The following is a 14,878-nucleotide window of genomic DNA, read 5'->3' as shown; positions in this document are numbered from 1 at the left end:
GAATCATCACTCTCAAAGGACGCGATATAGATGACAAAGTGCAGATGGATGAAAACACTGAAGGAACGTGTGAACGAGCGACATGAGAAAATGGAAATGAGCACTAGAAGTTATTACATCTTTGGTTTTGAGCTATAGATTGGACATTACAAGCAATTTGAAGACATCAGCTTGGGCTTTGATAAGATTAGGCCTAACAGTTCTGGGGGTTCCCTGAGAGGAACTACCCACTGGGGAACTCTCCTAAGAACTACATACCTTTTAGAGCTTTTTTTCTGTTTGCATTCGCACCGCTCACAGAAACGCTGAAGTTACGTGAGCCAGTTGGCGCCGCTCGCACACATCTCCAGCTGCGAGATCGGCAGCAAGTTTGCCACATTCGCTACAAGCTCTCTTGTCTCTCTTGCTCTTTTTTAGTAGTATGAATGTAAATGAGATAACTCTGTTCATATGAACACAAGCGAAATAGCTGTCATGAAGTTAACGTTACTTGTTACGATTTCAGTTCGCAGCGGCTTCTTCACCTCAGTGGCCACGAGCCGTAACGTTAGCTAGTGGCCGTAGCTAACGTTGCGGGTAACTGGATTAGCCGTTGTGCTGCTGAGTTAGCTCACTGAGCAGCGCCTCTCACTCGTTCTTTGTCTCAGTGGGTGTGTGCTCATTAACTTCAAAACTTCACTGTCGGGTTCATTCGTTCATTTTTACGCTACAAGCTATCGTCTGTGTTTTGTGTTGTCTGTTGTTTATACGTTGTTTTTTTAAATGGCGATTGCAGGTGCAGCATTGGCTCATTTGTTCGACACGTTATACACGTACGTCACTTGAGGTTCCTCTTGTGCTGGGAGAGTGGGAGCTAAAAAGTTCTTCAAAATGGCGTCTAAGAAATAGGATCGTTCCTTGTTCCTGTGGTGCTGACACAATAGAAATGGGGCTTCTTAGAACAAGGAAAAGGTTCCTCCAGCCTAAAAACACATATTTTGATTGTGGGGTTATTCACCATTTTTAGACATTTTATTGACCAAACAATAACTAATTGAATAGAATAAATAACTTAAAATATTTGACAAATTGATAATAAAGCCAATTGCTAGCTGCAGCCCTAATGACATGAGATGACATAACATAACATGTATGCTATCCCAGCCTGCAATGGATGAAATGCTTTACCTATTCAGTTGCTCCTATGGCTGAGTTGCGGTTCAGGCAGTTACATGCGGTTAGCTGGCCTGTGCTGTGTCTGACACATGTGGGTGTTTGTGAGCCGTGTGGCAGAAATGAGACTAAAAGCAGACAGCCTTCAGACCGAGCAGATAGAAGACAAATGTCAAATGATGACGATGGTCTCTGGTTTTATGATGTTGTCTCTCTTACACATATTCAGTTGCTTTATTGTCCCTATACTCCTCACAATGTCTCCTAATGATAGATCAGTGAGTCAAATTACACAACAAGAAAAGTAATAACTTTCTTTACTTTCCTCTAATGCCACCAGAAGGTAAAAGCCATCACTTATCCAGTGAAATATATCAACATCCACTTGATGACAAATGGTGCGCTCACACCAAATTTTCGCGTTGCGTTACTCGTGGGAGTTTACTCGCTTGATCATTTGTGTTTATGCGCTTAATTCGCGCTAGATGTGCCAGAGAGGAGGAGTGGCTTATCTCCATGGAAACCGCCTTAACTTTCATTTATTTCCGCCATCAACCATGGAAGAAATAACCAGTATGTCTGCTTTGTACATTGTGCTTTGTGGAAGTCCCACAAACGTCAGAACATCAAACGCCTTCATGTCTGGGTTCATAATCTCATCCGTAGGCGCACACAGCTCGGTGAATTTCACCAACTCCTCCAGGACCTGCGCCTGGATGACTGCTGCTTCCAGCGCTACTTGAGGCTGACCAGTAGCCAGTTTGATGACCTGTTTGCTCGGATCGGTGCCAGGATTTCTCAGTTGGACACCAACTATAGGCGTTTCGTATCAGCTGCGGAGCGCCTGTCCATCTGTCTCTGGTGAGTGGCAGTTTCATAAAATGAATTCATGCTTTGTCTGGGTTTTTTTTTTTGTCTAGGACAGGGGGGTTTATAAAAGGCATCTGACCATGAGGACAAACCATGGCCAAGTTGCAGCAGTGGGTTTCCCACTCACTACCTCTCCTGAACCTGTCCTAAGGCAGAGGACATCAATCAAGACAGTTAACAAAAAGAACAGCAGCACAATAAATGTCAGCAAATGTGTCTTTTAACTTCTAACACATATGCACATACTCTATAATTCTTCTTCAGGATGTCCCTTTTTTTTTCTTTTTTTTTTGCCTGCAAGGGACTCACCCTCCCCTCCAGGCACATTTTCTCCAAAATTGTCCTAATATCATTGACAAAATTATGAAAAGTTAACACAAGTATGCACAGCAGCAGAATACACACATATAAATCATTTGCATTGATGTCTTATTTTCAATTTAAAAAAGAAAAAGGTGACAACTGTCATCTCTGTGACAACAACAATAACAAATCAGAAGTGTATTGTCCTCTCTACTGGTTGTCTTATTAGTAAAGGCTTTGTATAGGATGAGAGCTATGGATGGTCAAATGGAGATATTACAAATGGACTTACTGCCAAGCAATGCTTGCAGAATGTTTGGCCCCGGTGAAGAGGCCATCGTTCTCCCCCCTCAGCTTGATAAACTGAGCCGTTTGCTCCTGGCTCTCTATAACAAAACAAAATGTAGAGTTAGTTTTGCTTCACACCACAAAACTGAATTAGCAAAATACTCAAATTCAGTTTATTTGTGTAGTTAATCTCAACGTTTGTAACGTTACCGGACTTAAAGTGATATTTCAGGTTCACAACCTGTCTACCTGAGCTCACGTTGGTCCGTTTATGGACATAATATGAAGTATAAATCATCTGTAAAATCGTCACAACCTCAGTAAGATATTAGTCAAACTCTGAGGTAATGTTAGCTAGCTTGTCAGCTACCAACGTCACGAAACTTAACCGATCATTTTAACAAAGGTGATTTTATAAGGTTGCTTATTTTGTTTGAACATTTGTATCGGTGATATTCGAGTGAGTTGAAACCAAATACTTACATTTAAAAGTGAATGATGCCGCTTCTCCGGCTCCCGCTTCACTCGCCATGTTGAATAAAATAAAATCTTCATCGGCACGCAATGCATCTTGGGATATGTTGGGGCCGTGGAGGATACATCAGTTGTGTCCTCTGAATCTGGGAGCTGAAGGCTGCATTCGTCGGCTGCATTTGAAGGAGTCTTCGAAGTCTTAGTCGCAGCTGCTGTGACGCAACCGGTCTACAAATGCAGCCTCCGAAGGATGCAGCCGCTGAATTGAGACACAGCTAGTGTCGATCCTGCCTTCCGGTGTCGGTCCACGGGAAACCACACTGTCGATCCTGCCATCTGTCTGATTCCTTTCTTGTGGTTGCTATTGGATCCTGTCCTGAACTCCCGTGACACATTTAGAACCATTGCAAACAGCTTCCGTGTTGGGGTCTCCACTGTCTCCAATATTGTCCCAGATGTTGCCACAGCTATTTGGGAGTGCGTTGTGGATGAGTTCATGGCTGTGCCCACCACAGAGGAGTGGAGGTTAATTGCTGTGAAGTTTGAGGAGTGTTTTCCTCTCTGCTGTGGAGCATTGGATGGAAAGCATGTTGTCCTCAAAGCCCCTGCTAATCCAGGATCCAACTAAGGGAACCTTCTCATTAGTTATCCTGGCAGTTGTGGATGCGCAATATTGTTTCCGGCTGATTGATGTCCAGCGATGGTGGGAGTCTGGCCAACTCAGCTTTTGGTCAAGCTCTAAAATCTGGCACCCTCCAACTACCTGCTTACCTGCCAGGACTTCAGCCACATGTCTTTGTTGCTATCGAGGCCTTTCCACTGAGAAAAAACCTCATGAGACCATTCCCCAGCTGCATCCTTCCAAGGGAGCGCCGCACCACTATATGCAACCAAGGGCTGAAATGCTAACAAAATGCCCGTTGCTAGCTAAAAACATCAGATTTAAGCATGTCAAAGGATTGGTTTCGTACCCTGTACCCTATGTACTGGGGTGCAGTTGATAACTAAATCATGGCTGATGATTAAAATGATGAAGTAAGCTGTTAGCAAGCTAATATTAGCTATGTGTTAGCATAAGTTACTTTAGTTAGCTAAGGCACTTGCAAACACGATACTGCTTGGCTTTATGATTTATCCACATTGCACTATAACACAAGTTGCATACTGTCTAAAATGTTTTCGCATAACTTTAGCGTTTTTCCATTCCTACTGCTGATACCTCACTTTTTGTCATCTTTAAGGCTCAGCTTTTCAGTTTAGGAGCTTATAAACTTAGTTCTGGGTTCTTTACCCAGTTGGTTGTGCATTCCACCACACAGCAGCTTTTAGTAATTTCTTCCGTTGGTTGCTAGCAGACGAAAGTGACAATGAGGCACCCTCACGCAAGACAAAGTCAATGGAGGGATGAATTGTTTTAATTAGCGGTACTATGTCAACAAATGAGTGCAACACGATGAGAGTCTGAAAATGTGCGCTGTTATTCCCAATATTTAAACAATATCTCGCCGGAACAACCACAAACACTTTTGATTTTTGATGACCCGTCTAACTAACTAGTTCTAGTTGAACATAACCCGGCCTAACAGAGCAGCTAGCATGGCTGCGGACTCTTAGTCTATTGTTGTCACAGCTCTTTTTAAATGTCCTTCTGTCTGTGTCCTCTCACAGATAGTGAATTAATCATGTTTGTAATATCATTTAATTATATGTTAGGGTGTCAGGAACAACAGATTAAAATCCTGAAGTGAGCAGGCTGCAATGCTTTAAGATGTTCCAGCATGTCACCATGGCCTCTCAGGCCATTCTCATGTCTTACACCTGTAAGTATAAATGATTCAAATACAGACAACAATTAATAAAGCATATTCAGTACCAGACATACAGCTGACAAAGTGATTTAAACTTAACAGGATGTAAAGGGTGCCCCTTATTTATCTGCTTCTGAACAGGAAGCTGACAGGGAGCTCCAAGCACGAGTGACTCGTCTTGCAGAGCTGCAACACACACACACACACACACACACACATATTTCAGTGGGCGTGAAGCCAAGACTGAAACTTACGCTGAAAAAACCCCAAGCAGCACAACTGCAATTTATCAGCTACAAGCCACGCATACAGTACATAGACAAAGACACATTTTAACAATTTTTAAATGTCCGCATAGAGAAGAACGATGCATGGACATAAATATTAAAGGTGCTGTAGAATACATTCACAAAATCATGGACGAGTGACACAATAGAAAAAATAGTAGGCCTACTCAGTTCCCAAGGTTATAAGTACTGTAGCAGCCGCCATATGGCTGCCAAAGATAGAAGAGAGATGGGGCATCCCAAGCCGAGACTGTCAAAAACAAGCAGTGTGCGCCTGTGACCCAGCTCTGAGATGGTATGTAAGGAGTGCTTGTTATTTGGTTAGTCAGATAAAGGCTTCCTCTATGCTACACAAAGATCTTTCTATTGCTCTTTAGAGCGTCTTAACCTTTCATCCAAATCTTAACTCCCCCCACAATAGCTCTGTAAAAACTGATAACTGACACAATTTCCCTCATGTTGAAAGATCATCAAAATGATCTTGGTGTTCCCCACAAGCACAGAAACACAAGAACACACACACTACTACACACACTGACATAAAAGTGTCTCTGTCGCTGTTTCATGCACACACACACCCAACAGGAAACAAAATTGGATTATGCAAAAGAACTGTGAAAAAAATAAATGTTTGAGTGAGAAGAGAGGAAGGTGTGAGAGGGAGGGAGGGAGTGTCAGAGGTAGGGAGGATTGATAGCAGGCTGAGACACAGAAACAGGAAGGTGAGAATGTGTGTGTGTGAGTGTGAAACGGCAGCCTAACGTCACACGACACACAGCCAAGTGTGCCGCTCACTTCTTCTGAGTTTTGTCCGTTTTGTTGCCTGTGAAAGGAGAGTGTTTGTGACATGCCTGAGGAGGAATATTAGCAACATCAACGCACAAAATGAATTTCCAACACAGGGCAGCACTGGATATATCCACCAGGAACCCTCAGGATGATTTTGAGATTCTGCAGAGGTTCGGAGGAGGAACTTACGGGGACGTTTACAAGGTCAGAGCCTCCAGCCGCTGCTTTTTAACTCCTGTGCTGCTGCTGACTGAGACAGAGACAGTGATTTATTTTAAGATGAAGTAGAAATGTAAGGCTGGATAAATTCATTGGTATGAAGGGGATGCTTGCCTCAGTGACTGCTGGCAAGTCAAGTGTGTCTTACTTCTGCCTACTTTACATGTTGCTCAGTTATCTGTTCTTCACTCTACAATACACACTTTACCACTGGTGGAGGAAGTGTTCAGGTCTTTCACTGAAGTATAAGTAACAATACTACGGTGTAAAATATATTTAAAAGTAAAAACACTCACACTCTAACGTGTTGATCACTTTAATGTTACAACTGGTAATGGTACACAATACTGCTTGGTAGTTTAATCGATAACAATACATTATCATTTATTCGTTCTAATTTCGTATTATTATATGTAGTGGAGTAGAAGTATAAAGTACCATCAAAATTGTACTTAAGTACAGACCTCGAGCAAATGTACATATATGTTAATATGTTTTTGTCGCACTCCCTGGGATTTGTTTGTTGAGTTTAGAAGTAAATATAGGTGTGATCGATATTAGTGACATTGGTTAAATGCAGGAGGAAGTGGTTTTACGAGAATCGAAAGTATTCATTTCAATAGCTCATGGTTGATTGTAATCAAACGTATTTAGAGTGTCGTTGAGCTTCTTCTGGTGCTAATTTCATATTTTCACTTGTTTAAGATTTTTTTTTTTTATGTCACTGATCAAGTGAGCTGCTGTAATGCGTAAGTCTATGATGGTGAATGAAAACTGACTTTTGGGGACATTACATTGACTGGAGACTTCCCCTATCCTAACCATAACGCTGCTACTTCCCTAATCCCAACCCTTCCATTAACCTTAACCTAACCCTACCTTACACTAACCTCAAACCAAGTCTTCACCCCATAATGTAATGATTTACATTGTGGGGATGTGCATTTGTCCCCATAAGAAAGGCGAGTCCCCGCAATGAGACTAAACGCAAGTCCCCGCAAGTCATTAAAACACACACGTAGTTGGTTAAAAAACAATGTCATTGTTTCTCTGACTGCAGCACCAAGATTAATAATACAGCAACGCTTTAATTGTGTCATTGCATTTATGCAGCATTTACCACACATCAAACATTCAACAGGAATATTTTATTTAATACCACTCTATTTTTGTCATGCACCATCACAGAACATTAGTTCCTTGTTGCTGAGCACAAACATCTAGTGAGCACAGTTGAACATCGAGTGTCAAAGTTAAAATATAAATATTATATGTGATCCAAATAAATTTCACATAACGAACGCATTCTCATTTTTAAATAGTGCTCAGTGTTGAAGTTATGTTTGCCCATAATCAGGGACAGTAAAGGGAACATGTGGCCACAGTGTTCTCAGGATTCTCTGGTACTTTCCACAACGATAGTCACACCTGAAACAATGATGTGTGGAAAAGGTGATGCAGGCTGTTAGAAATCATCAGTGTTTCCCTCCTTTCTACTGGCTGTGCTTGTGAATGACTCTACTTAATCAGTCACTGGCCAACAGACGTCCATTCACAGAACAGTAGTAAAGAGACATGAACAACAAAACAACCAAAGTTAGGACTCATTGATGGGAGTGTAACCCTGAGCATTAGCAGTGCAAAGCCAGCAGTGTTGGAACAGTTGTACAGTACATTTACTCAGGTACTGTACTTAAGTAACATTTTTAGATACTTGTACTTTACGTGACAATTTCCGTTTTATGCAACTTTATACTTCTACACCATAATGCAGCATGGTGATGGCCAAGACACAAGCATTGTGCCATGATACAGACGATGGCAGTGTAACAGTCACCAGGGCACTATGTCTTCATACGCAGCTGTAAATGGGACAAGGTGACACTGTATGTAAGTAATACGACAGAAAAAAAACACATCGAATAATGTCTTATTGTGGATCTTTAGTCTGATGGATTCATGGTCTATTTGAGAAATGAATGTCTTTCTTTTCTTTTTAAATTTCAAACCAAACGTTATTTAAAAGCACAAATCCAGATTTGAAATAGATTTAAGATTTGTGGTGACAGTCTTTTTAATTATGTACTATGATACTTGTGAAACTTAACATGGTACTATCCTGGTACCTACATTTATTGTCCTCTATTAATGAAATATCAACTCAGTACAACACTTTAGTTTAGGCCAGAATACCTAAAAAAACGAATGTTTGAATTTCCACCAGCATTAGCTCTACTGGGTCTAATGCTAACAGCATGCTAACACAATAATGCTGCTTTCCAGACAACTCGGAATTCGAAAATGTCCGACCTTACACCACTATATTTTCATTTCAGCTTTTTCATGTACGCTGAATATTGAATAAACATTGCATTAAGTAAGTTAACAACAATAGAGAGCTGAAGTCCCACCCCTTCTGATGGACCACCATGGGAATTTACTTTGGAAAGGACCATGTAGGGTAGTCAACGACGAGAGACAAATCATTTTTTGATCCCGTTTGAATTGTGACATAAACTACACATATGATGTTTGCCAATTTAAAACATTCTTTTGCACATCAAGACAGTTGAGTATAAGACTGTGAGAATACGTAATTAGAAAGACTACACACCTGAAGGTTGCGTAAGTGACGTCTCTCTATGAAGCTACGATGCATGTGTGTTTCCACTTGTGAACTCGGGGCAGATCCGTCTACCCCGACTTCAGGAAGCACCAGCTGTCTGACGTCAAACAACAACGGAGGGGCACATTGTAAATGTAAACTAAAAGGCAACGTTAAATAAATTTGCCTGTATTTAATTAAAATAATACCTACGCTAATATAGCAGAACCTGTCCTGCCTGTAAACTGTGAATATATGTTATGGTACGCATCTCTAAAAGTTATCTTCTCTGCACAAAGGTGATTCAGGAAAACGTTAAAAATGCCCAAAAGAAATGTGGAGTTGCTGCTGAGAGTTCAATTGTGTGTAAAAAAATATTCTGACCTCCGAGTTGTCTGTAACGCAGCACATTGACACTAATGTTAACCTGCAAGCATGCAGCTTGGGGCTGCTAACATGGCTGAATTATTTTAGTCTCATTCATTGGATAATACCATAGACTGTACATAAGAAGTGGACGCAGTCATCATGACGTCACCCATTGGTTTGTGGACTGCTGTTATGAAGGCGATTTCGCTGTCGCCATCTTGGATTACGGCCATCGCCATGTTGTTGTTTTTTGCAACCAATGAACAGAAGTGACCATATTTGGAATGCGGAGAAGTGACGTAGAGACGCCGTGGACGCCTCTGGTAGCGGCAGCGACCTGTCAATCACAGTAAGCCCGCCCTAAAGCATACTCCGCTTTATGGTCTGTGTGACTCTAAATGGACCATCATTTACTAAATGAACATCATGCTGTATTGAAGAAGACTATGAAACTATGTTTACAATGTTCACTGAGGTAATAAATCAAGTGAGAAGTAGAGTCATTTGAGACACTTCCGCATCGGCTTCACTTTGCAGAACCTGGATAATAATGTTGTTTAGGTGACGGCCTCTTAGACTGGTTAGTGATTATTTTAGGAAAATTTGGGGTTTGATTTAGTTACATTACTTCAGTGCTTAAAATCCCCATACTGAGCTGAGGTATTTATGTTAAGTATTTAAATCTTAATACAGTAACAGTGAGGTCATTGCTGTTTGCTGGTCATTGCTGATGTTACCCCCACATCTTAATAATTATTGATTTGTGGTATTTTATTATATCAGAGACATATTACAAACCAGTATGGCTGTTTTGGCAGAGTGGCGGTTTGCGGCACATCTCTGGATATTTTTGACAACTTTGGTGCGTTACAAAGTCACGCTACATGCTAATCTCTGCTGCGCTCAAACGGTTCCACAGTAAATGTTGCTGATGCAAAGCAGGTTATCTGTAGAGCGAGCACACTTCCTCTAAACGGGTCAGCCAACCCTGCTGTTCTGTTTTATAGAGAGTGAGAGGGAGATTTGCATAGTTGTTCTTCCTCAACATATGGACACACACACACACACACTCAGCCGCTCACAGATATGATCACACATGCACTTGCGCCCGAGTACATGTTTTCGCCTACGTGTGGCTACACTCATAGTTTAGCGGAGGTCAGTCTGCAAATGCAGCGCTTTTGCATCATCAGGAGCAGTGAGAAAGTAGGCCCTTTGCTTGTGTGTGTGTGTGTGTGTGTGTGTGTGTGGTAACTATGAAAGAGATCAGTGGTGGAATGCAAATAAGAACAGTAACTGAAGTGCTGTACTTGAGTACAAATTTGAGGTACTTGAGAACCATGTATTGTATGTGTTGACGTTGAAAGTTTGTAATAAATTGAGCAGTGTTCCTTTATGTGTTGAGAAAATCCTCCTACTTCTTCATCTAAATAAACTCTTTAAAAAGCCTCTTGGATCAGCTGGAAAATGCATCGTCACAAAGCTGAAAACAGGACTGTTGATCTGTTTAGAGATACGAGGTTCTCACAGGACAGAGACGCTACAAACATGTGATGATCTTATAGAATACGATGCATTGATGTAGATTAAACTAGACATCAGAAGATAGAGGAGTTAAAAACATTTACAGCAGTACAATGCAACATACACATGAATGCAGCAGTTATTAATCCAGACAATCACATTTTATCACTTTTATATAATAATAGGTTGGTAGCCGCTCCAGATACAAAATGCCGGTTTGAAATGGTGAAGCAGCTGGAAGCAGTTTTCATCCTTAAGTTGTAGAAGGAGGATCACAAGGATCAGTCAGAGGAGTAGACAGTCAGAGACAAGGATGTGGTAACTGCACTGAATTAGTCAGATTTGTTACGTACAACTGGCTGCATTTTTCTTTGGTTCATCCTAACCAGGCCATTTGAGCTACGGTGGCTTTAACTACTCAGGTTTATTTGTGAAAAAATGTGATGGAAATTGCATTTTGCTATGTGTGCAGGAAGCAAAAGGAAAGAAAAGGAGTTACTATGTAAAAAGATCAAGATCAAAAAAATGCCTAAACTTTTATGAATTCAATATTAATGAATCACTCATGTGTCATACCAACCAGCAACACGGAGTCATGTATATACAGTATTGCTTCATTTAGCCTCAGTCACCTCTTTAACACAACATTATACAAAAAGTTATGAAATCTAAAAAATAATCAAGAAATTGCATATTGCAGAAAAAAAGAAAATAGAAGCAACTGTCCATCAACTAGTTCATAGTTACATTTATTTTCATTTGACTAAGTGAAACAAGAAACATCAAACTGTAGCACACATGGTGGCATGCAAACAAACAACATTTTCTGCCTCCCTGTCCACTCCATGTGCTGGAAACAGTAGCTGGTTTTACCTGTTGAACAGCAACACACAGCAAAGAGTGCCTGTGCAGTAACCAATACTACTGGAGCATTATTTGTTGAATGGAATGCAGTTTGGTCATTTGATCAAAACAGATCGATCATATCCAGCCAAGCAATTAACAATATGGATATACTTACAGAGAGAAATACTCTTTGACAGCCGTGGCCGGAGGCATTGTGTTTTCGGTTTCTCCGTCTGGTCCATTCTCGTGAACGCTATATCTCAGGAACGCCGGGAGGAGATATCTTCAAATTCGGCACAAATGTCCACTGACACTCAAGTATAAACTGATCAGAATTTTGTGGGCAAAGGTCACAAAACAAAACCTTATTTGGCCATAACTCAAGAATGTATATGCTAATTATGACAATTTCACACAAATGTCTAATAGGATAAAATGATGAAGTGATAATTTTGGAAAAACATGGATGTGAACTGCTACTTGATTGGTTGGTGGAGGACTACAACCACGATTCTTTCACAAAATAAGCCCAAATGTGTGTGAATTAAAGAAATATCTTGACCACAACTTCAAGGCAAACTGTGAAACTTGTGAATGGCCAGTATGCACAATAGAGAACTCTTTCATAGATTATACAGAGTTGCTGAGATCAAAACAAAAAAACAAAGACCTTCACCCAGTACACCGCTGTTTGTGTCCCGTGTGAAACCAAGTCATTGACGTTTGTAATGTAACTTCCTTAGAACGTAGTTAACAAAGCACTTATTTTAACCCAAACCACAATCTTCTCCTAAGCCTTTACAAGTAGTTTTGTTGCATAAGTAAACCTTGAAACTAAGTGAACCTACATTGGAAGTTTATTTTGAAAAGAGACTGTAAGCATGTAATTAGCGGAAACTGGAAACACGCCGTCCCCGAGCCCAAAACTGCACACGGAGTGATTTACTATTAACCTATGATTTATTTCAGGAACCAAAAACACAGGAAAATACACACTTTATTTATTTTGCTAGGGTTCACTAAGTTCATGCTAATTAGCACTAAACACAAAGTACAGCTGAGGCTGATGGGAATGGGATTAGTTTTGCAGAAACTTGGCCATAAACCAAAGTATTTGACGGATTACTTTGAACTGAAAATTGTTGACCTGATGATGGCGTTAGATGAAATTAATTATTACAATTCAGTATTCCAGCAGCATGTAGCCCACACTAACTAAACTGCCTTCTCCTCTCGGGTGCTGCTCAATGACCCTGAACGTATCACTGTGGTCAGTGGTTAGTTACAGAGACGCACAGATGTCTAACACAAAGGGCGCCTTTTATCTCTTTAAAAACAGACTTCTGAGAGCTTCCTGATGGCTAAATGGGCTAACCTTTACATCATGTGTTCATCATTTTATTTATCATCCTCCATCTTCTTCAGACACTTTCGACTTATGTTCTTGGTCTGGTCTTCGTTTGTGTTTTGATTATATGAGAGTCAGATGATTAAGGCAAACAGAAACCTTCTGAAAGTCATTTGTGTTTCAATATCTCACCTGTCACTGCACTCGGTTTAGTTTATTTGTTGGACCCCCCCTCCCCACATATGAATCAAGGTCATGACCCACAGGAGCCCTGTGTCCTTGAGCAAACGACTCACAGTAGCATCACTCTCTAAGATTAAAAAACATCCACGAAATGTCATCTTTGCCCTGATGCATTGCGCTTTAACCCTGCCGTACTCTCGAGCCAGTTAATAAAAACACAAATATTCGGCATATTTGGTCACAAGCAGACAATCACTTTTTATTACTTTTTTGACGTGTTCAACAAAGTCTTGTCGGTTGCACCTATTTTGACATCGGGAAGGGACTCAGACTTGACCGAACTGACTGAAACTCTGCATCCGATCATATCAGGGTGTTACTCCTTGTTACAGTAAAAGCCTGAGTCTCCTTATCAGACGTGGCTTTTGCTACTAAGCTGCAGTTGGAGTTGCTGTTCAACACGTTGCAACTCTGGTTTCAGGCCTCACAGATGCTGTGGGCTGCACCTGTGTTTTGTGTGTGCAACCTCAGAGGCGAAAGAAAATGAAGAAGTGAGATAAAAGAGCAGCGGACTACATGCAGAAGCTGCCTGCAGAGTCGACTTAACTGTGTCAGGCTTCTGCTGAAACGGTGTTTTTTTGTATGTGCGTGTTTGTGTATGTGTTTGTGTGTGTGTGTGTGTGCATGTGTGTGTGTGCGTGTGTGTGTGTGTGTGTGTGTGCTTGCACATGTGTGTTTGACAATGGCATGTGCTTGAATTTCTGGTTGGTGTTCATTTATCTTTCACACAAAAATGAGGAAGAGAGATCATTTATGATGCCAAGAAAATCAAACTAATTGCAAACACCAGCACGTGTGTGTGTGTGTGTGTGTTTTCATGGGAGAGCATATGCTTTAGTTGTACTTGTGTTGTGAGATAAAAATGTATTAAAGGAATAATCTCATTTAAAGTAAACAGGCAGTCAAATGAATAATGGATTAGCAATTTAATATCTGTGTGCCGGTGTGTTTAGCTTTGCTACAATATACGAACAAATCAATGATTGGATGTGCCTTAGCTAAAATACAAAGCTGAATTGTCCGAGGTGTAAAAGAAGAAACAGTGATGAGATTTCTTGTGTGGAAAGCTATCTGGTGTCTGTCATCAGTCAATCACTTTCTCCCTGAGACCTTTCGTATCAAGAGGTGACATTTTAGTGATTTATTGTTAAAGGAAGCAAGCAAGGTCCACTTCTTCATTAGACACTAGTGAGACTACTGTCTCTCTGTTGGAATGTCAACATCAGGCTAGCTCAACTATTACTCCCGTCCAATCAGAACAAACATCGGCCTCGCTCAACTATTACCCCGTCCAATCAGAACAAACATCAGGCTCGCTCAACTATTGCCCCGTCCAATCAGAACAAACAGCCTCGCTCAACTATTACCCTGTCCAATCAGAACAAACAGCCTCCCTCAACTATTGCCCCGTCCAATCAGAACAAACAGCCTCGCTCAACTATTACCCCGTCCAATCAGCACAAACATCAGGCTCGCTCAACTATTGCCCCGTCCAATCAGAACAAACAGCCTCGCTCAACTATTACCCTGTCCAATCAGCACAAACATCAGGCTCGCTCAACTATTACCCTGTCCAATCAGAACAAACAGCCTCGCTCAACTATTGCCCCGTCCAATCAGCACAAACAGCCTCGCTCAACTATTGCCCTGTCCAATCAGAACAAACAGCCTCGCTCAACTATTACCCCGTCCAATCAGCACAAACATCAGGCTTGCACAACTATTACCCTGTCCAATCAGAACAAACAGCCTC

At 41.1% G+C, this 14,878-nt stretch overlaps 1 protein-coding gene across 2 annotated transcripts in view; it reads left to right on the top strand.

Annotated features, from left to right (window-relative positions):
- Positions 1-5,876: 5,876 nt before the first annotated feature.
- The window catches only part of map4k1 (mitogen-activated protein kinase kinase kinase kinase 1), a 36,853-nt gene continuing 27,851 nt past the window's right edge, over positions 5,877-14,878 (top strand). For both annotated transcript variants that reach the window (XM_031863481.1, XM_031863480.1), the window contains exon 1: positions 5,877-6,175. In XM_031863481.1, the coding sequence (XP_031719341.1) occupies positions 6,068-6,175 (108 nt within the window). In that variant the 5' untranslated portion in view covers positions 5,877-6,067. The remainder of the gene's footprint in view (positions 6,176-14,878) is intronic.

This window comes from Anarrhichthys ocellatus, unplaced genomic scaffold (assembly GCF_004355925.1).
Source record: "Anarrhichthys ocellatus isolate YVR2014 unplaced genomic scaffold, GSC_Weel_1.0 scaffold29, whole genome shotgun sequence".
NCBI lineage: Eukaryota > Metazoa > Chordata > Actinopteri > Perciformes > Anarhichadidae > Anarrhichthys > Anarrhichthys ocellatus.
This window is presented reverse-complemented; position numbering and strand designations above follow the sequence as displayed.